The 24,001-nt window shown below is 48.3% G+C and overlaps 1 protein-coding gene across 1 annotated transcript in view; it reads left to right on the plus strand.

Annotated features, from left to right (window-relative positions):
- Window positions 1-24,001, plus strand: part of LOC112105772 (junctophilin-3) — a 115,749-nt gene that overhangs the window by 22,460 nt on the left and 69,288 nt on the right. Inside the window, exon 2 of the mRNA XM_026663673.1 lies at window positions 12,866-13,643. Coding sequence (XP_026519458.1) covers window positions 12,866-13,643 — 778 coding nt within the window. The remainder of the gene's footprint in view (window positions 1-12,865; window positions 13,644-24,001) is intronic.

Here is a 24,001-nt window from a genome sequence, read left to right on the forward strand (position 1 = left end):
GGCTGTTTTCACAAGGGCGGTGGTTGGGATTCCTTGGCTCGGATTCCCAACTTTCACCTTCTTTCCATGCATTTGTTCTTTTAGCGACTGTCATCGAGCATTAGCCCCGACCATATGGCCCTGGTATCCATGGCAGCCTGCGGGATGCTGCTGACCGCATAATGGACGCTGCATTTTCCTAAATGCACTCACTCCATTGCTCTCATGCCGTTCATGCTTCGGGAAGCACTTTGCGTTGATTGATTACACAGAAAGTGCTACAAAGCAAATGGCTGTTGCTCTAGTTGTATTATCAAAGTAAGTACTGGACTTTTGACAAAAAATGTAGCATTTCCTTTCAGCATTCTAGCCCACAGGGCTGGTTCATGGTTGCTCCATTGCCCATTTGCACTGGATATGCCAGTGCAAAGAGACCACAAAGCAGCCACCTGGAACCCCCAGCGAATGAATAATTCCTGGCACAAGAGCAGCATGACTGTGGGAGCCACGGGGCTGGCAGGGCAACCCATGGCCACTCTAGCAGGAGACCCCAGTGCAAAGAGTGGTCTGGGGTGGTTTAGCAGTGCAAGGGAGGGTGGCTGGGGCGTTCTTACCCTCTGGTTATTCTGTGCCATTGGCATGTCCGATAGCCTGCTAGCCGTGTTGGTTCAGAACTGTTTCCCATACTGCTCTGGGGTGTAATCATGTCAGTTCTCATGAAATATGAGCGGGATTAGGCTAGGTCAATGAAAGACCATCACAAATAACCTGGGAGCTGCAGGAAGAGTTGCCAGTAATTCAGTGAGTGGTGGTTTATCCTTTATCAATACTGAACCATTATCTCAGCATGGCAATAGGGGGCCCTCTGGGCCCCTGAAATAATCCCATGGCACATTTTGCAATAGTGGGGTACAGGGATCAGCCCAAGTGTCCTGCCTTTACTCCAGTCTTGGGTAACGCCAGCCCATTCGGCATACCTAAAACTCCCCGTGCAGTTTAGTTTGGATATAGGATTCTCAGTCCTGCCGACTATATTTTAAAGACCATTTTGTGTTTTTTGGTCTGTCATTTGATTTTCAAACTGTCCCTGCCCATCCCCAGCGGGAGAGACAGTGTATGAGACAATTCGTGTTTCCCACTCTCCCAGATTTATTGAATAAGGTGATTCTGGCCCCCGCAGACAGAGCTCTCACCCCGAGAGCTGTCCCCTGCCCAGCTATTAATTCTGCCCCTCCTTTGCCCCCACACCCATCAGTTCAACCCCGCCACCAGTTCAGCTCCCTCAATCCCCACCCCATTAATTCTGCCCCCATCAGTTCAGCCCTCCACCTCCCCATTGCTCCTCCTGGGGTTCTCCACCCCCCTTTCCAGGCTGGGGGGACAGCAGGGTCCCCCCCACTCCTTCTAGGCTCAGGGGGGCAGCTCCAGGGGCTCTTCATCCCCTCTGCCCCTGCCCAGGCCAGGTGCTGCAGGGAGGGAGAGGGGAGGAGAAGAGGGACTGTCCTGACCCCGTTGCTCACAGGAGGCCAGAGGGGAGGAGGGGGCAGACCTACCCTGAGCTGTTGGGCTTTTTGGTGCCCCCTCCCCTCCTGGTGGCTGTGGGGAGGGAGGGGGGAGAGAGCTCTGCCTGCAACAGCTCCGATTGGCTATTCTGCCCCAGGAGGCAGGCACGTTGGATGGGCAGTGTGGACCCAAATTCTCTAGAGGGCCAGAGCATCTAGCATTATTGGGAGAGTGGTTCCAGCATCGGCCCAAATCCTGCTGGTTTCTTCTCTGCTTCCTGCCCCAATCTGTTGGGCAGCATTGCTGTGCGCTGTCAGACGGAGGGCATGTTCCACCCTAGAGATGACTGCATGGCAGCAGGAATGCTCTGGAATTTTATACATAGGGTGTAGAAGACCTGACTCACCGATGACGGTCTGGCTCAGTGCTGGGCGTGGCGTAGCAGCTTTTTCCTCTCTAGTGCCCCACGCTGACAGTCAATCCAGCCCTGTGGTGGTCTCTCTTCTCGTGACTTGACATCCCCCTTGGCCAGCTCACTTTGAAGTCTCTCCCCTTCCAGGGTATCTGTGTCCCTAACAGACAGTGTCCTACACGACACCAATCATCAGGCTGTCATCTTCCCCCTTCCAAGGCTCCCCTTCCGTCCCACTTGGCTGTCAGGGCAGTGGTCCCAGGTCTCCTCCCTGGAGTCTTGGATCCTCCCCAGCTTTCTGTTGTTCTGCAGAACTCTGACTCTCAAGAGTTACCCCACAGGAGACTTGCCCCCACTGTGGGTCCTTCACTACAGTCCAATCCTAAGGCCATCTGCCTGTCAGCTGGCCTTCTCCCAAGTCTGCTCCAGGAGTCTCCTTCACCCCTGCTGCCCTCTCCCATCAGAACCCATCCCAGGGTGTAGACTCCCGCTCGATGCTCTTCTTCTGTTGACTGCTTTCCTGGGTTTCTTCCCTGGAGGTCCAAGTCCTGCCCTTCTGTCAGGGCTCACCACTGGAGCATGCGTCACCCTGGGGGCATCTCCATATCTCTCTGGGTTCCATGCTCTACTATTCAGAGATGGACTGCAAAGTTCTTTCCTTCTCCCTGTGCCTCTTTCTAATCTGTATGGCTTTTCTTTATAATCACCCTCCAACTCCTTCCCCAGCTGGGCTTTATCTTTAATAATGCCTGGCCCATCCTTCAGGTGCAGCTAGGCAGCATAATTGGCCTCTCAGGTGCACGCACCTCAGCCCTCTCCTTCCCTGCATGGGGTACACATCCCCTCACAAGGGCCAAATTCTGGTTCCATATACAACCCCTCTGCCATGCATGGGGGGAGGGGGGGGCTGTGTAGTCGATGGCAGAGAGCACCGCATAGGATCAGGCTTTATGTTTGTAAAATCTGTTTACAGAGACCGCTAGGCTCCTTTTGTATTCATCATGTGGCAGCAGCAGCCACACCCTGGTAAAGGGTCAAGCTGGCTTCCAACTCTAAGCCTAATTTTCAGCTCCTCCATCTGACTTCCCCACAAAAGGATCTTTCTGGAATTCCACCCACTACAGCTCATCCCAGGAGAGAGCCTGGCTGGGGAGTTTTGTACAAATCATAAAAGGCATTTTAAAGTCGCAGGCCTTGATCTTTTTGTCTGGCCGAGTTGTGCTTAGCACAGGACCCGAGTTACAGAGAGGGAAAGTGGGGGCGGGGAGGGGAAGGAAAATTTTTACATTCCCTCTGCAACTCCCCAATTCTGTAGCTGTCCAAAAACCTGGTTTGGCCCCTCGTGAAAACTAGAGAAACCTCAGGAGATTTCCTATGAAGAGCTCCATTTCCAACAATTTCCTAGCCAACTGAGATTTGAAGCTTTGTGCATATTTTTGCAAATCTTAGGGGGTGACAGTCAAGCTGGTGGGTGGGCTATGTGAGCAGGGTGGTAGGGAGTGACGAGAGATCATATGGCAGTGGGTAACAGGCTGCACCCTTCCTCTGTTCACACCCAGATGTTGGAATGTTTAGGTTTTCTAAAAGGCATAGAATCTTGACAAAGAAATGAATGTTCATTTAGAGGGGCAGCTCGGCTCCCCCAAAACACACTCCCAGCCTCAGTTGATTTATTTGCTCTTTTTCATTAGTGCCATTACGCGTTCCCACCCACCAGGCTGATTGAGATGCTGGCAGCTGTGCTTTCCAGCCAGTCCCCAGTAGCAAAATCCAGGGTGCCTGTGTCCAACGGGAAAGGAAACAACCATGGAACAATATAAATTTAAGCTACCATCCGGGGGAAGGGTGATACGGCTAGTGCTTTACCCTCTGCTGCGCCAGGAATGGCACGACAGAAGGAAACCGCTGGGTGGGAAAGCTGGCCTTGTGTCTTCCCATTCTCTAGGGGTTTGGTTAAAACCAAACCAAACCCACTAAGGAGCAGAGAACGATTGTTCCTAGCCACATGCAGTTCTGGAAATGTGTTTTAAGGCCACACATTGGCCGGGTCATCTCTGGAAAAACAGGCTGCAGTCTCACTGGGTCCTTCACGTTGATAAAGAAATACACAGACAATTGCTTCTGCTGTAACTTGGTGCAACCAATTTGCTCCCTGAGGGCCCTCAGAGATTTGCTCTGTCGCTCCCTGATAGTTTTTCGTTCTGCTTTTCAGTGCAGCCTCTGGTTTTCAGCAAAGACCTGGATTTTTTTTATTATTATCTGGCTTAATCCAATTTTTCAGCTGGGGATTGACTGAGATACGGAGAGGTCAAGTGACTTGTGTGGGGTTGGAAACTGAGTCAAGTGACTCGGATGGGAGGGGGAGAGTTCAGAACTTGAGCAGAGAAGCCTACAGCTTGTGTAGCTGTGCCAGGCAGTGCCTTATTCCTCATCCCCCCTCTCTGCACTGACAGTGTGTGCATCTGCCTCTGCACTCGCTCTTGCAGTTGAGAATGTAGGAAGGAAGCAAAGATGGGTCTAGACCAGCACCCGGGAGCCAGGCAGCCTGGAATGCAGAGAAATTAGGATCTTATTTTGCTCTCAATCCTGCTTCTAGGAGGAAGCAGGGACCAGAGGCTATGTGGCTGGGTTATGATCCTTAGGGTTGAAAGAAGGGAGTTTGAGGCTTGGGGAAGAGGGCTTGGGGAGAGTTCACTCCTTTTTCCTTAGGGTGTTCCCTGATCATGTTCCCCAGAGCTTTCTCCCGCAAGAACAACCCAGGGAGGAGTTCACTGCCAAGTCAGCTATGCAGGAGAGAGAGCGACTGCGCGGTACCTGTACAGCTGTAACTATGAACAGAATTGACATTAGGCTTCTTGGATATACCACTCATACTGAAGTGAGGAGCATTCCTTGATAGCAGTGTGGTCCTGTGGATGCAGCCGAGGGCTAGCAGTAAGAGGTAGGGTCTTTTCCTGACTCTGCTACTGAACTGCTGACCCCAAGAGGCCAATCTCCGTTGTGCTAAGGCCCCTTTACATCACGCTGGTGCCATAAAGGCACCTGTAAAGGGCAGACAGGCCCCAAGAATACCCCCTGCATGAGGGACCTTTCCCATCAGTGGTGAACAGCCAAAATGGCCCTGTGCCAGCCCTCGTGGTAAGGGTCACATCAGGACTGAGGAGGAGACATGGCCAGAGGGCACTGCTGTTCTCTGCATCTCAGGGCCCACGGGAAGCCTTGGGAAGCAGAGTGTGAGAGAGATGAACTGGGGCCTGAGGCTCTTAATGTCCTGCTCAGAGCACTAGCCGCCTTTTCTTCAGCTGTTTCATGGGGTCTGTCTACACTGCGATAAAAAGCCTGCGGTACTGCATCTCAGAGCCCGACTCAGCTGACTCGGGCTCACGGGGCTTGGGCTGGGGGCTAAAAATAGCAATGTAGACATTCGGGCTCGCGCCCGAGCTCTCAGACCCCCGAGGGGGAAAGGGTCTACACTGTAGTTTTATAGCCCTGCAGCCCGAGTCCTGGAAGCCTGAGTCAACTGACACGTCACAGGTCTTTTATGGCCGTGTCGACATACCCATGGTGTACGGCCCTGACATGCAGCTTCTCTCTCTGTTCATTGAACCTCCCACCCCCAAATGCCAACATGAGACCCTGACCTTTCCACTTTCTCCCTCCCACCTCTCCCCGCACCCATAATCCTGACTCTCCTCCCTGCTGTCCTATACTAATCCAATAAACCCTCAGTAAATCCTCTGTCTGCCGCTGACTCTTTCCCTGTGCCTTCTTGGAGTAAGTCTGGGTGGGATCCTTTCTCTCTGACTACAGTGCAGACGGTGAGGGGCTGCTGCTTGCATGGCTTCATTTTTGCTCCTGGCTCAGGCATGCCTCTGCAACAACTAACGTTTGAGCCCCTGGAGCAGCCCATGTGCCCCAGTGGGGGCCTTCTGAAAATGCCATTTGGGTGCGCATCCCCCCCCAGATCACACCGCCTTGGTGCCCAGACAACTTGGGTGCAACCAGAAAAGCCCTGGCATGCTCATCTCCAATTGAAACCTCTAACTGGAGGCTCCTCTAACTGGAGGCACAAATGGCTGTTTGGAGCAGCTCGTTAGTGTTGGGAGAAAAATTAGCATTAACCTTGTATTCAGTTGTTGGCTGCGTGTGTGTTCTTGTTGTGTGCTGCGCTGGCTCTGGCTAGAGAGCCCTTACAGCAGGCTCCGATCGAACTGCCCCGAAGACCACAGACTTGGTTTCTATAGTGAAGGCACTCGGCCAGGTTTATTGACCACGAAGTATGGTCCTAGCTCCCTGGATCAGTGTCTACAGTTACACTAGCACATGTACACCTGTGACAATGGATGTGGTTCAGTGAATGACGGGACTTTCCATTCCCCCCCATGGCTGGACAAAGACACCTGTGAGCCCTCTTTTATACACTGATACAAACAAGTTATGAATTGCCCCTCTGACGTGGTTAGTTACCACCCTTTATCTTGTATATGTAGGTTCGAGCAAAACATTTCTATCCAGCACCCTGTCATCCTGACCTTATCTTTCAGAGGGGTCAGCATGTCCCTGAACCATCTTCAGGGAGTGTGTTTACACCATAATCTTGTATCGGGGTGCTCTGCAATGTGTTTACGTGAGTGTCCTGTGCCTAGCACTTCTTAGGAGGATTTGCATTTTTGCAGTACTAGCCCTGTTCTTGCCAAGTTCTGTGAACTTGCAAATAGGTATGCGTTGTAACAGGGGCTGACTTTTGCTCATAGCTTGACTCTTGCTAACTTTGCTTTATATCAACAGGGCTAGACTACTTTAGTTCAGGCCTTAGGCCTCATACCAGGCCTCATGTCTCAGGCTCTCTCTTTCTACTACAAACCTATTTGTGCCTTAGTCCATGGATCAAATGCTTTGAAATCCTTAGACAGAAAGTACCAATTATTATTATTACATATTATTTAATTTATTATAGAAAATAGACAGCACTGGCTCTAGGGGAAGGACTAGATAGAACCTACCAGACTTTCCAATTTGGAAGTTCTATGCGGCAAATAGCCTAGTAAGGTCTTATAGAAAGGATGAGCAATATGAAATTACAAGGACTGTTGATCCTCACACGTTGGGGTAATAATACCACCTAGCCCTTCTCTCGCACTTTTCATCAGTAGATCTCAAAGCGCTTTACAAAGCAGGTCAATATCATTAGCCCCCATTGTACAGATGGGGAAACTGAAGCACAGAGCAGGGCAGTGACCCAACAGGCCAGCAGCAGAACCGGGATTAGAATCCAGGTCTCCCAAGTCCCAATTGTTTAGGATAAATCAGCCTGTGGAAGCTCAAAGCACAAATCTGTTACCTTTGGCTAAGGAAAGCAGAAGTAGAAAGTGCATCCAACTTCTCTGGCGACTTTGAGACAGGGTGCACTATTGTCACCTCTCTTCCTCAATGTCCTTACGGGCTCTTAAGGAGAGTAAGATCCTGATCCAGCTTTAAGTCAAGTCAATGGGACTACGCAGGTGTTACACACATGCTTAAGTGCTCTGCTGGATTGGGGCGTTAGTGAGAGATATGGTACGGCTGCAATGCTTTTAGCGTGCTGATGACAGTCAGCTTAATATCTCTGTCTCGTCCGGCTCACAGAGTGCTGCTGAGAATCGAGATAAAAGGGAGGTGATGATGATGTGCTGGGAAGAAGCAAGCAGTGAATTTGGCTGAGGTTTATGTCCGTTGCTTGTTACTGACGTTCACAGTATGGGGGGCTGGTTACATTCCCAGTGGCTCCCAGGTGAACAAATGGCATCAGTAGCCAGGGTGGCTGTTTCCCATTTGTATCTGGTTACAGCGCTGTGTCCTTTTCTTTCATATCTCATTGCTGAAATCCACTCACCGCCTCTGGATTGGACTACTGCAATGTGCTCTAATTGGGGCTACCCCTTAAACCCACTCACAGGCTAATCCTAGTGCAGAACACAGCAGCTCATTTGTTAAATGCCATAGCCCATCCCAATCACACCGCCCCAGTGCTCTGTGATCATCACTGGCTGCCATTTAAGGTATTGGTTTTGACCTATCAAGCCCTAAATTGCCTGGGACCATCCGACATGGAACTCCTCTCTCCATGTGCCACATTGACTCGATTGTGACCAGCACGGAGGTGCTCATATTGGAACCCCACTTTGGTTTATGGGCTTGTCTACATGGGGACATGCAGGAAAATTAATCTGAATTAACTACAGGTGTGAATTTGAAGGAGATTAATTAAACCTCATTCAATCCCTGTATGGATGCTGCTATTCAGAATTAAAGCGGACTTAATTTGGTTTAGTTTAATTCACTTTGGAAGTGAATTAAGATAAACCGATTTAAGACCACTTTAATTCTGAATGAAGGTGTTCACACTGTGGTTAACTAATTCACTTCAATTTCACACCTTCACTTAATTCAGATTAATTTTCCTGGATGTCACCATGTAGACAAGCCCTGTAAGGGGGGCGACTGCTGGCAGGTAGTTTCTTATGCGGGCCCCTCCATTTTGGAATTCACTTCCTCTCAGTCCCAAGTAGCCCTGGATCTGCGGCCTTTCTGAAAGTGTTTGAAGAGAACTGAGGTGCTTGTGAGAGCGTGGGGGCATTCCTTTGGGAGTCTCAGGTTGGGGGACGTGACTGGCTGTTATTTTGTGATCTCCTGTTTTGTTTTTTGTTACTCATTTGGATTATATTTTTGATTAGCTGGCAAGGCCTATGCAGGCCAGGTGTCTAACTCCCATTGATGTCAATGGGAGTTAGACACTTAACACACTGAGGTGCTTTGAAAATCCCTGTACGTGCCTAGCAGCATCCTTAGGTGCCTGAATCCCTTGGACAGTCTGGCCCCTAGAGCCCAGGACAGGAGTTTTTCACAATGTGAATGTGCCACAAATAAATAATACCGTCCAGGAGGCCAAAATGAAAGGGCTTCGGTTTGAATTGTTTGAGGCAGGCTGGGCTTTTTGTTTTCCTCGTCTAAAACACACCAAGCAGGCAATGCAAATAAGAGACCTGGCTTCCCCCACTCCATTTTTCAACTCAGGCAGACAAATACAGTAGGACAGGACTATTTAAAAAACAATTGATGTAACTGATGGCAACAATATTCGGACTGTAAGGCTTGGCCAAAGGATGAGCAAGAGAAGGTGATAACCGTAACTGCCCAGAAGTGTCTGAGCAGCCTAGATTTCAAGGAAGGAGCAGAATTATGTAGGAAATTTCCAATAACAGAGAATAAAGGGAAATTTAGATTGCATTTTAGGAAATATCTCTTAGTGGTGTGAGTTGGTGGAAGTTCTATGGCCTGTGATATACAGGAGGTCCGATTAGATCATCCTAATTAGCCCTTCTGGCCTTAACAGTAGAAGCAGTAGAAGCCCTATTGCTCAGGACACTTAGCCCTGGAAAATATTGCAGGGAACAACCTTCCACCAGCCACAGGGATAGGCTAGGAGAAACCTAACAGGTCACTAATTTCTGCATGATTATTACCAAGGGCAAAAGAACATAGATTCATAGATTCATAGATTCTAGGACTGGAAGGGACCTCGAGAGGTCATCGAGTCCAGTCCCCTGCCCGCATGGCAGGACCAAATACTGTCTAGACCATCCCTGATAGACATTTATCTAACCTACTCTTAAATATCTCCAGAGATGGAGATTCCACAACCGCCCTAGGCAATTTATTCCAGTGTTTAACCACCCTGACGGTTAGGAACTTTTTCCTAATGTCCAACCTAGACCTCCCTTGCTGCAGTTTAAGCCCATTGCTTCTTGTTCTATCCTCAGAGGCTAAGGTGAACAAGTTTTCTCCCTCCTCCTTATGACACCCTTTTAGATACCTGAAAACTGCTATCATGTCCCCTCTCAGTCTTCTCTTTTCCAAACTAAACAAACCCAATTCTTTCAGCCTTGCTTCATAGGTCATGTTCTCAAGACCTTTAATCATTCTTGTTGCTCTTCTCTGGACCCTTTCCAATTTCTCCACATCTTTCTTGAAATGCGGTGCCCAGAACTGGACACAATACTCCAGCTGAGGCCTAACCAGAGCAGAGTAGAGCGGAAGAATGACTTCTCGTGTCTTGCTCACAACACACCTGTTAATACATCCCAGAATCACGTTTGCTTTTTTTGCAACAGCATCACACTGTTGACTCATATTTAGCTTGTGGTCCACTATAACCCCTAGATCCCTTTCTGCCGTACTCCTTCCTAGACAGTCTCTTCCCATTCTGTATGTGTGAAACTGATTTTTTCTTCCTAAGTGGAGCACTTTGCATTTGTCTTTGTTAAACTTCATCCTGTTTAACTCAGACCATTTCTCCAATTTGTCCAGATCATTTTGAATTATGACCCTGTCCTCCAAAGCAGTTGCAATCCCTCCCAGTTTGGTATCATCCGCAAACTTAATAATCGTACTTTCTATACCAATATCTAAGTCGTTAATGAAGATATTGAACAGAGCCGGTCCCAAAACAGACCCCTGCGGAACCCCACTCGTTATGCCTTTCCAGCAGGATTGGGAACCATTAATAACAACTCTCTGAGTACGGTTATCCAGCCAGTTATGCACCCACCTTATAGTAGCCCCATCTAAATTGTATTTGCCTAGTTTGTCGATAAGAATATCATGCGAGACCGTATCAAATGCCTTACTAAAGTCTAGGTATACCACATCCACAGCTTCTCCCTTATCCACAAGACTCGTTATCCTATCGAAGAAAGCTATCAGATTGGTTTGACATGATTTGTTCTTTACAAATCCATGCTGGCTGTTCCCTATCACCTTACCACCTTCCAAGTGTTTGCAGATGATTTCCTTAATTACTTGCTCCATTATCTTCCCTGGCACAGAAGTTAAACTAACTGGTCTGTAGTTTCCTGGGTTGTTTTTATTTCCCTTTTTATAGATGGGCACTATATTTGCCCTTTTCCAGTCTTCTGGAATCTCTCCCGTCTCCCATGATTTTCCAAAGATAATAGCTAGAGGCTCAGATACCTCCTCTATTAGCTCCTTGAGTATTCTAGGATGCATTTCATCAGGCCCTGGTGACTTGCAGGCATCTAACTTTTCTAAGTGATTTTTAACTTGTTCTTTTTTTATTTTATCTGCTAAACCTACCCCCTTCCCATTAGCATTCACTAGGATAGGCATTCCTTCAGACTTCTCGGTGAAGACCGAAACAAAGAAGTCATTAAGCATCTCTGCCATTTCCAAGTTTCCTGTTACTGTTTCTCCCTCTTCACTAAGCAGTGGGCCTACCCTGTCTTTGGTCTTCCTCTTGCTTCTAATGTATTGATAAAAAGTCTTCTTGTTCCCCTTTATTCCCTTAGCTAGTTTGAGCTCATTTTGTGCCTTTGCCTTTCTAATGTCCTGCTGTACGCAGAGAGGATAGAAAGACTTTATCAGACTAAGTCCGAGGTCATAACCTGGGTTTTACCGGGGCCGTTTTTATCAAGGTTTAGTTTCAGTTTGGTTCAGAGAGGGGTCACTGTTCCAGCAAGTCTACTTTCTGAAGCCCTTGCAGCGTAGGTATCAGTATGGTACAAAGGAAGGGCCCAATTTTGCAAGGCGCTGAGTGTACCCAGTGTGGTGCTAGGCAGAGCCCGTTGATGTTAGAAGGAGTGCAGGGAGCGGAGCACTTTTCAGGAGCTGTCAGCACATTGACGGATCAGACCCTGAGAGAAGGGATTGCCCAGGGAGGTTGTGGAATCTCCATCATTGGAGATTTTTAAGAGCAGGTTAGACAAACCCCTGTCAGGGATGGTCTGGATAATACTTAGTCCTGCCATGAGTGCAGGGGACTGGACTAGATGACCTCTTGAGGTCCCTTCCATTCCTATGATTCAAATTTCTATGAAATAAGGTGGATGGCTTCTTAGCAAAAACTTAACTCCTGCCCTATGCACATTATCACTTCATGGCTGGCAAAGCAAGGATGGAGTGTTTACTCGTGTTCATAAATACCTCATCGTGCACTCAGTCAGCTTGGAAACTCGGGGCACAGAAAGGATTAAGCCACTAAGAATTAAGACAAGATCTGCAGTTAAAATGCCTGGGATAAAATTACAAAGGAGGTTGATCCCAGTGGTTCAGGACGTGAATGAACATCAGCTCAGGGCAGGAAGACAGTCCTCCCGCCCCGCCCCCCGAGCTGAGTACTGCACACTTACAAATGTAATACAGCTGTTATGCCTTCCCAGGGACTGTAACTTATAGCCCTCAAAACTGCACATACCTTTGCACCTACAATTACTGCCAGTGCCCATGTATACTTGTAGACTCCTAAATACCTGTAAAGTAACCCAGGTAAATGCCCACGCAAATGCAGGAGTGCAGATGGGTGCACATTTCTGAATGTAATATCCAGATGGGTCCCTAGGCATGTGGCCTTTATTTCTCTATTGCTGCTTCCTTCCACTGCTCTTTGGATGGAAGGCACTATGTATATAAATACATCTTTTGTAATGTACCAGCCAGCGTTGATCACTGTCAGAGGCAGGTGACCAAAAGAGATGGGATTTTACTCTGTTCTAGGCTAAGAATTCCTAGGCTCTGTCTCCCTGCTCTCTTTCCTTTCAGTTTAGGGAATGGGTGTGATAGGCAATTCCTGGAAGGATAGGCCCATGTGATGTGGTGCCTTGGCTGTTTCCTATTATTTCCGGGCCAACTCCCAAGGGAGCTGAAATGCATTCTTGGACTCTTGCTAAGATATTTCTTCCTCTTTCCCCCACCTACACACTGGCTGCCCCCACAAATAGAGATGGGCCTGGACTAAGAACACCTCCAGGCTTGGGAGGGGGGTTGGCTCTGGATCTGCCCTTCGCTGGGCTCCCATCCTCCCAGTAACAAATGGCTCAGTGATTGCTATGCTCCTGTATACAACCCGCTAGGCAGGACTCGGGGCAGTGCGTAAATCAAGCTCTCTCTGTTTTTTTCCTCCGGCATCTCTGTTCACAGGGACGTACCAGGGCCAGTGGGCTGGTGGCATGCGCCAAGGCTATGGCATCCGGCAGAGTGTCCCCTACGGCATGGCTGCGGTTATCAGGTCGCCCCTGAGGACATCCATTAACTCGCTGCGCAGTGAGCACACCAACGGCACGGCGCTGCACCCCGACTCCTCGCCTGCCGTGGCCGGCAGCCCTGCTGTCTCCAGGGGCGGCTTCGTCCTCATGGCCCACAGCGATGCCGAGATCCTCAAGAGCAAGAAGAAGGGGATCTTCCGGCGGTCCCTGCTGAGCGGGCTCAAGCTGCGCAAGTCTGAGTCCAAGAGCTCCCTCGCCAGCCAGCGCAGCAAACAGAGCTCCTTCCGGAGCGAGGCGGGCATGAGCACCGTCAGCTCCACCGCCAGCGACATCAACTCCACCATCAGCTTGGGCGAGGGCGAGGCCGAGCTGTCCGTCATTGAGGACGACATTGATGCCACCACCACCGAGATCTACGTGGGCGAGTGGAAGAACGACAAGCGCTCGGGCTTCGGGGTCAGCCAGCGCTCGGATGGGCTGAAGTACGAGGGGGAGTGGGCCAACAACAAGCGCCACGGCTACGGCTCCATGACCTTCCCGGACGGCACCAAGGAGGAGGGGAAGTACAAACAGAACGTCCTGGTGAGCGGCAAGCGGAAGAACCTCATCCCGCTGAGGGCCAGCAAGATCCGCGAGAAGGTGGATCGGGCCACCGAGGCGGCAGAGAGGGCGGCCACCATCGCCAAGCAGAAAGCGGAGATTGCGGCTTCCAGGTAAGGCTGCCTCGTTGTTATGTCTGGTCGTTACGGAGATGAGGGGAGGTCAGGGGAGATGTTGGCCGGCAGAGTGGCAGAGAGCCCATTGGTGTGACTCTGATCTCTATGGTATTCTGTGTGACCTGTGGTGTCCCTCATGGTGGAGGAGAGACATGGTTTGACCTTCATGGCTAGAAAGGGGATCCTGTATTGGGGCTGATGGACACAGATAGAGCCTGTGGTTCTCTCTGGCTCTCCAGCTCTCACTGAGCCGGAGCTGCTCAGTGTCACCCAGGGCTCCTTGTGTCCTGGGTTGAACTTTGCAATAATGGAATTGACTGTTTGACTGCGTTACCTTATTCAAAGCAACAAGTGAGGGCACCCCACCCATCTGAACCAGCACGTTGGCCGAGTGGTCTCCCTTCCCCAGCACAGTGCTTTGTAACTGGGAGCCTTTAATTTGCACAAAAAGGGCTCCGTTCTTCAATCCAAATGCAGGCAACACTCGTCTGGAGGTCGGGGCTTAGGTGGCTGCAGAGTTAGGCCACAAAGCTCAATGTCCCTGATTTTCAGTCCCTGGCTTACCACTGCAATTTTGCACCACCACACTGATGTGTGCAGTTTGCTGCACCAATATGGCACCTGCATGCATTGGTGACCAATTCTAGCAGCCTGTGCAAAACTGTCTGTGCAAAAGTGGAGGACAGGTTGGGGTGTGACTGCAAATCTGGGCCAGTATTATCAAGGTAAAGAAGTAGTAGTTTTATTGGCCATATGCAGCCAGCTTGGAAACCTAACATATATCCTGTCCCTGCATAAACTGGGTCTCATCTAAAACCAGGGATGGATTCTTCAAGGGCTGTCTCAACATTACTTGTTCCAAAGTCCTGGTCAGGTGTATGGAGAGGATCTTTCAGGGAATTAAAGCTATGAAGGTGAACAAATGTGATAAGTTGGTTGCATTAAACCAGCCTAGAATTCGGCTCTGCATAGATCTCAACATCCCTGTGTTTGCTAAGGGTGGCAATTGTTTGTGCTGAACTCACGGGACAGATGATTCTCATCTGAAGCCAACTCTGCCCTGAGGTGAAAGGTCAAATTCACAGCAGCTCAGCCACACCAGAGGCATGTTCAAAGGATGTTCTCAGGTCCAGAAAACTGGTGCTGGGTGTCGAATTAAGTGAAGAAAGCAAAACAAAATCTCAGTTAATATACAAACCCCAGGCAGCAGGGGATATAGCTACATGTGCTGCTGTTATCCCATGTGTCACTGGTGGCACCATCATCCCCTGTGGCAGTCAGGGCAGTGGCAGAACCCCAGGTTAATTTGGTGGCGACCTCACGCCAATACCCAATGAGGCAATATCTACACAGGGGGTCAAAGGTCATGACCCTGTTTTGCAGCATTGCATCTCCTGCTGCAGGACAAAGGCTGAGAAGCTGCATCCCTGTTTGTCAAGGAACTGGGCATCAGCTGTGATTCACGGTTTCCTGGCTCAGACACCCTCTTAGCCGGTGACTCTTTCAGCCTGGTATACAGAGATTTAGCTGTGCAACTACCATTAAAGCTAGCAGGAGCCAAGCAGCTTGGTCTCCAGGCACTGCATGTGAAATATGCCCCTCACTGTCAATATTGTGGCATGGCCTTGGTGTTTAATTTCCTCTCTCTATTTCTTTACCAGTGGCATCACTTGTATGGGACACAGTGACAACACAGCTGTCACTTAGGAGGTGCTGGGTGTCATTAACCCCTTTGCTGCTTCTTTCCTCTGTATCCTGTTCTAAAGCCCTGCATTAATGGGGACCATATCTCTAATGCTGGACAGAAGGGTTCTCTACAAGCTACTCCCCTAAGTATTTCCTTGCTGGTCTGTAGCTCAGAAAAACCTGGTGGGTTCTAGCCGGTGCCATGTGGATTCCCATCTACTTCTCGCTGCCCCTGATAAACAAGATTTCAAAGGGAAGAAGAGACAGATCCCTAATTACAGCCGCAGCTCCGGGAAGGGTTTGCCCTTTGCTAGGCTCTTCTCTGCTTGGAGAGCAGGGGCTCTGGGTACCCAAGGAATTCCTGCATGCCCCAGGAAACCAGGCACTCAGCCTAGAGACTGTCTTCCTGATGCTCTTCTTATTAATCACAGAGCAGTGCAAGGGACCTGAGGGAAAGACCCAGTTTTAGTTTTTAATTACACTTTGAAATTTTTTCTCTCTGGGCCTGTGTTTGTTCTATCTAATCTATCTATCCATCCATCCTTTTCCACTCTTTCTCTCTGGGCCTTTGTGTGTGTGTCTCTCTGTCTCAGACTTTGTTTTCCCGTTCTCTCTCTCTTTCCCAGTGCTGACCTGCTCTGGGGTACATATTGGCAGATGTTTGCTAGGCCGCGTGATTAAATACAGAGCCCCTTGAAGACCAGCATGCTATGCCAGTCACTGATGGTCACAATGCTTTCAATGATTCAGTGGCCGGGACATTTCCATCAAAGCCAGGCAGGTGGGGTGCACAGGGGGAAGGCCTCACAGTGACCTACTTTCCCCCCTACCCACTCTCATCCTATTTCCCTCTGCATGGCTCACCTGGGTGGCATAGTGCTGGTATCTCAGGTACGGGAGCTGTGTGTGCCTTATCTCACGCTTCTCGTAGCACTGCTATGCTCAGTGCCTGTTCTGTGCCGCCCACAAGACTTTTAGCAAGATCCAGAGAATTCCTGTCAATCAAGGGAAAACCCATTCATCAGGGTGAGGCGGAAATGCAGCGTCGCCCACTTGAGAGGCTGCTGGAATGCAGGGATGATGGCCTTGCAGTCACTTGGCTGAGGAAATCTCATCTCTGCCTATGTGCCTCCCCCATGTTCCCCTGGAGCCGCCACCTGGAAAATATCCATCCCAGGGCTAGAATAAGAGATACACGTGTTGCCAAAAAACAAACTAAACAAAAAACACTTCAGCTTTATATGAAAAAATGATCCTATTTTCAGAACTCTGAAAAAGCCTGGGGAATGCTGGGGCTGGGAAAAAAAGAGTCCTCCCTCCCCCCCCCCTCTCTCTTTCTCTTTCCTTCTCTTTCTTTAAACATTTAGAGCCAAATTCTATTATTATTATTAACTACTTGTATCACAGTAGCACATAGAGGCCCCAGCTGAAATCTGGGCTCCGTTGTGTAAGGTGCTGTCCATACACCTAGGAAGAGTCAGTTCCCGCGACCAAAGGGTTTACCGTCTAAATAGACAACACAGTCAAAGGGCAGGAGAAAGGAAGGATCATTACGCCCATTTTACAGCTGGGGAACTGAAACACAGAGAGGACGTAAGAAGGTCACACAGGAAGTCTGCGATAGAACTCAGATTTGAACGCAGAGCTGCTCAGTACCAGTCCTGCACCTTCTGCAAAAAAACATCCTTCAGTCCCGTGTTCCCTGTGGAACCTTAGAGAATTCACTGAGGAGGCTGTGACCCTTCAAATCCAGTGGACACACTTTCCCCCCAAGTTAGAACAGTTTGATGGTGGTTTGGATTTCTGGTCTCGGCTACTCCACCATGACCTGCATTTTTTCATTCAGGCATTAATGCTTGTATATATCAAAGGGGGTGAATTTTAGAGTTCTTGGCAGTGAGCATGGGGGTGGTAGAGCTGGCTGGAGGTGAGCAGTTGCTGTACGGGTACTGTGCAAGCATGCCCACCCATCTCTGCTAATGTCCCACAATCCAGATCTATAGCACATGTGCGCTTGCAGCTCCAACACACAGCTGTGCTAATGAACCCTAGTTCTGACCAGCAGCCCCCTTGCTATTCCAGATGTGGGATGCCCGTAAAGATCCTCCAATGCCCCTGATTCCTGACCCACTCCACCCCCCCTGCTGTTCCAGTCCTGGGCTCTCCTGTGCCCCCCAGTCCCGATCTGCCACTCCCCATACTATTCTAGTCTTTTGGGCTCCCTCCATATCTCTGCTGATATTCCTCCATCCTGACCTGCCACCCCTTCTAATATTCTACTGCTAGCTTTCCTTTCAACGGACACTGCACATTTAAATAAAGTAATAATGGCATTGATTCCCAGCCCATTCAGCAGCCCCGTGACCAGGCAAAAGCATGGGGGAGTGTTATCTAACACTTCCCATTACCCAGTCTCCTCACTCTTTGAAAAGCTTTGCTAAGTAGCCACTGTTCCAACCCTATGTTCGTCCCGTGAGAAATTCCATTTATTCCTTTCCTTGTGCCAGTGCCCTCTCTCCCATTCCAGTCTTAAGAGAAATCTTTAGACTTATGGAAGCTTGGTTGTGGAGCGGTGGTGGGGAAGAGGGAGGGACATGTGCTAATGATGTGTTCAGAACAATGTGATCCTCCAGAGACAAATTAAACTCTCCTCTCTCTGTAGCCAGCTAGCTAGATTTATACAAATGCGCATGACGGATATACACAGCTAACTCGCTGGTTCCCAAAATCTACCTGAGAGCCTAATGACTCAGAACCTACTCCAGGCAAAAGAGAGGCGGGCTGGAGAGAGAAGGCTCCTCTGTTGATTAAATGTCCCTTAATATTACTGCTCAGTGCCTTAAGGCTGCAGTGCAGAGATTGTTTATTACAGCGTAGCGTTTCCTCTCCGTTTTCTGAGTGAGATGAAATTAATTAGAAAGGAAAGGGGGGAGAAAAAGAAAAGAAGTCTGGTGCCACCCAGCCCTAACCGAATTAGACAAACTGTAAGTTTCAATCATTCGTATTCAAAGTGACACTTAAAAATGCTTTATCAGAAAGTGGGCTGGATCTCTTATCTGAGTGTGAATGAGCCTCCTGGGCTTGTTTTTTGAGCATATTTGCATTTGATGATACTTTCTAACTGGTGTTGTATCAAGTTACTGTCAAAGTTTAGAAAAGAAAGAGAAAAGGAGTGTAGAACACAAGCAAGTCCAGATCAGTCAGTGTGGTTTGATCCACCCCCAGGTCCCCAGCAATCTCATGTACTATTGCCACAAGTATTGGCTGTAGTAGCAAAGCTGTGCCTTTTGTTCTGAGAGGAGGTGCCTTATCTGAGCACTGGTGAATTCTTCATCCCATGGTGATACCTCACTCGTAATAGTGGATCGGGGTGTGTGATTGATCTGTCCTGAAAGACCAATAACGCAGGAGTGCTGGAGATGGAGGAGACATAATTCAGAGCTGGTGATGCTTCAATTAGCTTGTGGCATTTAAAGTTATAGCTTTTTTTTTTTTTAAGGAAGGAAAAATCAAACTGAACAAGTGTGCTTGTGTTTGTAATTGGCTCTCCCCCACCCCAAAACACTCAATGCAGCAGAAGTCCAGGGCCAAGAGAATGGAGGATGGAAGGAAGCTTGCACTGAGCTTTGCCCCCAAGGAGCAAGCCCCTCTGGGGAACAAGCCCCCTGTGAGTACATGGGATCTGCAGCTGTAGTACCCACAGGTGATTATCTCGTCAGAGCTTGCAAAATGAGCTGGATCAGCCCTGGTCAGTGCTCAGCTTGGAGGCTTGCAAGGGAAACCCAGGGTACTGGAGGAAGGGCTGCTGATGACTCCATCGGTGACCCCATCTCCTAGTACTGAACCAATGCCCCTCACTGGGGGGCCCTGTATCTTTCAGGTGAGATGCAAAACTGAGTTCCTGACCTGTCTTGGTCATTAATAGATCCCATAGTATTTCCCCCAACAGTAGGACAAATCCCAACTTAGGCAACTACATTCTGTCTCCCAACCTGGGTATGGTACTTATTTTTTGTGCAGAACTGTGCTGTTGTTGCTGTGTATTGTTAAATGGCTGATGTACACCATCCCAGAGGTGGCTGCATTTCAGTAATGGGTCAAGGGAACTCAGTATATACCACAGCTTGTTTGTTATGCATATTGAGATCTTTGGATGACAGTGGCTATATATCTTTTAGCTGTTTAAAGAGACACCATTAACTTAAAAATCATTTTCCCATCTGAAAATCTTGTACCCATTATTGTTGCACTTAATGCCTAGGATTTCTGTAACTGAAAGACATGAAGGAAAACATTGTTCTCTCTATTTCTGATTTACTCTGTGCATTTTGACAGCACTTTGCGTGCAGTCGGTTTCACTGTTTATTTGATAGTGCGTGCCCTTTCCCATGCTCTGCAAAAGGAACAGTGGCAGCAGCAAAGTCAAAATTGAAAGTGAATGGGCAGCCAGCAAGTATGCACACAGACAGAGAGAAAGGAGCCAGAATATTTCTGGGAGTGTTGCTTTTGATTGCACCCCCAAAGACACTTCCAACCATCACAAAAAGGAGTAAACACAAGCCTTTGCATTTGTAAAGGAATTTTAACAAAGTAGGACATGCTAAGGTCTATCAGAAACTGGTATAGTCATTTTTTTAAAGAGATTCCCGTTGACAGAGTACTTTTAGTGACAGGTTACTCCCCTACTCCCTTTAGAGCCAGCAACAGTAATGCTAGCAGGAGGCCATGGGTAGTCTGATCTCTGCATTCTGTAGGACTGCTCCCTACACCTTTCCCATTCAGCTGTTATCTAGCCTGCTCTTCAATAGGCCCATAAGAAAGAAAGCGAGCACGGCCTCACTCAGAATTGAAAGCTGTGGTCTTTTTATTTTGCAAACACTGTTTCTGGCGTGTGAAGACTGCTTGTCTATTGACAAGACCCTTGGAGATTATTTAGCCCACTGTACATTCATTACCTTGTAAGCAGACAGTACCTGTAAGTTTCCTTTGAAATGTTATGGGCTAAATTCTCAGCTCCATGTAAATCGGTGTAGTTCCACTGAAGTACACCGGAGCTATGCCAATTTTCACCAGCTAAGAATCTAGTCCTGTATGATTTCATTTCTGAATCAGGGCCGGCTCCAGGCACCAGTGGAGGAAGCACGTGCCTGGGGTGGCACATGCTAAGGGGCAGTATTCCATCCATTCTTGGGGTGGCACAGTCCGAGCAGCTTTTTTTTTTGGCTTGGGGCGGCAAAAATGGTAGAGCCGGCCCTGTTCTGAATGTTATGATTCTCAGCTTCTACAGCCTTTAACAGGCCATTCTTAACTCCATGGTCCAAAATTTAGAGTCTGCAAACAGTTTACAAAACCTAAGCGCAATTAGAAATGTTTTCATGTTTTTATCTATTTAAACATCTTTATTTATTACAATTTTGTTAAAATCATCAGCATTCCCCTGGAGCATCTGCAGCTCAGACACTGAAATGTTAGTAAGTGGAACCTGAAAGGGAAACCAACTGTCACCAAAAATGAAAATCTCTTCACTGAATTTCACTGTCCAAACGGAGAGAAATGAAGAAAAAAAAAGTAAAAATGCAACATAACTAGTGACAGGTCAATTGGATTCTCAACATTGTTTCAGTTTTAACAAACCGGAGTTAGTGGTAACATAGGAAAGGAAGTTTGTTTAAAATGTTTTTAACTTAAACTTTGGATAAATAAGAATTAGGGATGGAGATTTTCCAGATTTCCTTTAATGCAATTAAAATGAAAGAATATGGTTCTAATTCGCCACTCTCTTACATCTGTTGTATGCTGGTGTAGCTCCAATGAAGTCAATGGGGTACCAGAGCAAGGGATCGGGTCTTATGTGTTTGGAAATTAACACTGACATTATCCATTGAATTTCATTTAAAAAAAATAATAAACATGGAATCCCTCCAAGCCTACTTAGAATGCATTTCCGTGGTGCCCAGAAGAACCTTCTGTTTGTATTATGGGATGTTTCATTCATATTTCACTACTTAGTTTTACTCCACAGTTCCATAGCCTAGAAGGGAGCAGAACTAGACACCAGACCCTCTGTCACCTAGTGATGGATGGACTCCAATAGGTTAAGTGTACAGGTGGGCCCAAGCAAACAAGATTTTGAGCTGGGTCATGTAGTATCTTTTCAGCAATGAAGGATACAGGACTTGATTGTAATGGGTGGGAATTCTTTGTTGGGGTTACTGCATGCCCACAGGCCCTGTAGTTCTCCTTGACTATCTTGTAGCATGAACAACACACCTTTTGCTGCCCACTGTCACCAGTCAGGGTCTCCCTAATTCCTGGAATGGACTAGCCACGCATGGAAGGGACCACTGACTACACCCTTCAAAGACTGGAGATATTCAGCATATAAATTGGTCACATGTCAGGACATGTCTTATGGAAAGAATTTTCTCAATACTTTAACCAACTGCTCCTCGGAACAACAGCTTCTAAACCACTCCACAGGTGATGCCACTCCCACATTAGTCCCAAGTACGGCACAGGAGTTGGTTCAAGATATATTATAGTTGAGCCACTAAGAAAATGGGGGGAAAATATAATTAAATTTGCCATCCACAGCGGAGGAATTGGGCCAAAATCTATAATAGTGACATTCAACTTTAGAAAGGGGAACTTGAAAATATTTTTTTTTAAAAGAGCAAGATAGTCTAAAAGAACCGGACAAAGATGAGACTATTAAAATCCTTAGATTTGGCATGGCTGCTACTTCAGGGTGCCATAACAGAGTCAAAGAAGGCCTGCACACTCCGACACAAAGAAGGAAGCTGGAAGGCAAGAAAAATCCCTCTATAGTTAAATGGAAAGGTGCAAAAGGTTATTTGAGCCATACAGGTCTCCTTCAAAAATCCAGCCCGAATGAAACCAACGGAACAGAACACTTACAATCCAAAACATTCTAAAGCTACAATAAAGTTACTACAGGCAGTGCACTGAGTTATAACAATGCTACTCTAGTTCTTTGTAAAGCTTATGCACAGGGTCTTATATTTGTACTTAGCTGTACTTACACTTGCACTTAAGATATCTGCTGGCTTTTTTGATGCCTCAGGGAGCTATCTATGGGGCTCTTTCTTGAGTTCATTCCTTCTCCCTTGTGTGTGTGTGTGTCATCAGAAGTATCTTTGTAACAGATGACGGCAGAGCAGTAAAGAATCTGAACTGGTGGTAGAAAGCAATGGTCCACGTACAGCTGGATTTCCCGCTTCCTATCTTCGGTGAGGAACCATTTGGGGCCAGGGTGGAGGGGAATTTGTTGCTAACAGATTTAAGCTGAAATGGGTCATGGTTAAATATGATGTTGGAGACTGACTGAGCGTGAAAGTTCAACTTTGAGGAGCAGCAGCAGCGAGCCGTGTCCCGTGCTGACCTATTTTAAATAGCGAGAGCGGCTGTTACCTAAAGCAGTGAGCACGAGAAACGCGGCCATTCATAATTCATGCTGTAATTGTCTCCCGAGCTTGTGAATTGGGGGAGGAGGGGCACAAACTAGAGGGCATAGCGTTGTCCTGGGAAATGACCTGTGTGGACACATATGTTAATGGAACACAGCCTGTGGAAAGGGACTGGGAACCACCTGACACTGGGACAGAGCCTGAGTGAGTCGGGGAGAGGAGTGTTCTTAGAGAATGGGGCCTGAGCAGCGAGGGGACCATGTGCTTGTGAGAGGGGGGTAACTATGTGATCCTGTACTGGGATGCCTGTGGAAAGCGAGCAGGAAACCAGGTGTTCCTAAGGATGTGGCCTGTGCAAGGGAGAATGTCACAGGGTTTGCTCACCACTAGTGTGCCTCCTACTGGTCGCTCTTGAGAGTAGTTGATTCCAGCTCCAACGCCACCTTTCTGCCCCTCACCACATGCCTTGCCTTCTTCCTGGCTGTCAGCGAGGCGAGATGCTCTGTGTTCATAGTTTAGCCCTCTTACCAAGTCACATGTGTCCTCCCCTTCCAGCATATCAAAGTCTCTTCTTACAAACAGGCTCAGGCAGTCTTCCCATTCACTGTCCAGCCGGTGCCACTTCCCCAGTGGCTGGCAGGTAGGTTGCCAATTTTGGTTGGACGTATTCCTGGAGGTTTCTTTGCATGGCATAATCTTTGATTAAAGATTAATCTTTAATTCCGGGAGACTCCAGGCCAATCCTGGAGGGTTGGCAACCTTGCTGGTAGGAAAAACCAGGCCCACCCTCTACTCCAGGTTCCAGCTCAGGGACCCTCTAATCAGCAGGCAAAGTCTGCACCATCTTAAACCTTGCTGCCTTTTCCCTGAGCCTTTCCTCACCTTCTGGCTCTCCCGCTTCTCTGGGTTTGCCAGCCCCCAAACTCCCTCCTCCCAGGGAGTAACTGCAGGCTATTTAAGCTCTGTAGCTCACAAACACACCTCTCTTCTCCCAGGAAGTGACTGCAGACTCCTTCCCTGCAGCCCCTTCTCTACTGCCAACTTCCTGCCCTTCCTCCTTCCTCAGCTGGCCTCTCACATTATTCAGTCAGAGGATTACTTACGCCACCTATTCCCCTCAGCTTTGGCCTGGTTAATTGGCCCTCTTCTTAGCTTACGTTAACCCCTTCAGGGCAAATGAGGGGTGGACACCCCAGCAAAGGGAGCTGTGTAAGCTTGGGGATGGGCCCTGTGCCAGGAGAG

This window comes from Terrapene carolina, unplaced genomic scaffold (genome assembly GCF_002925995.2).
Source record: "Terrapene carolina triunguis isolate 2854851 unplaced genomic scaffold, T_m_triunguis-2.0 Scaffold33891, whole genome shotgun sequence".
Classification (NCBI taxonomy): Eukaryota; Metazoa; Chordata; order Testudines; family Emydidae; genus Terrapene; species Terrapene triunguis.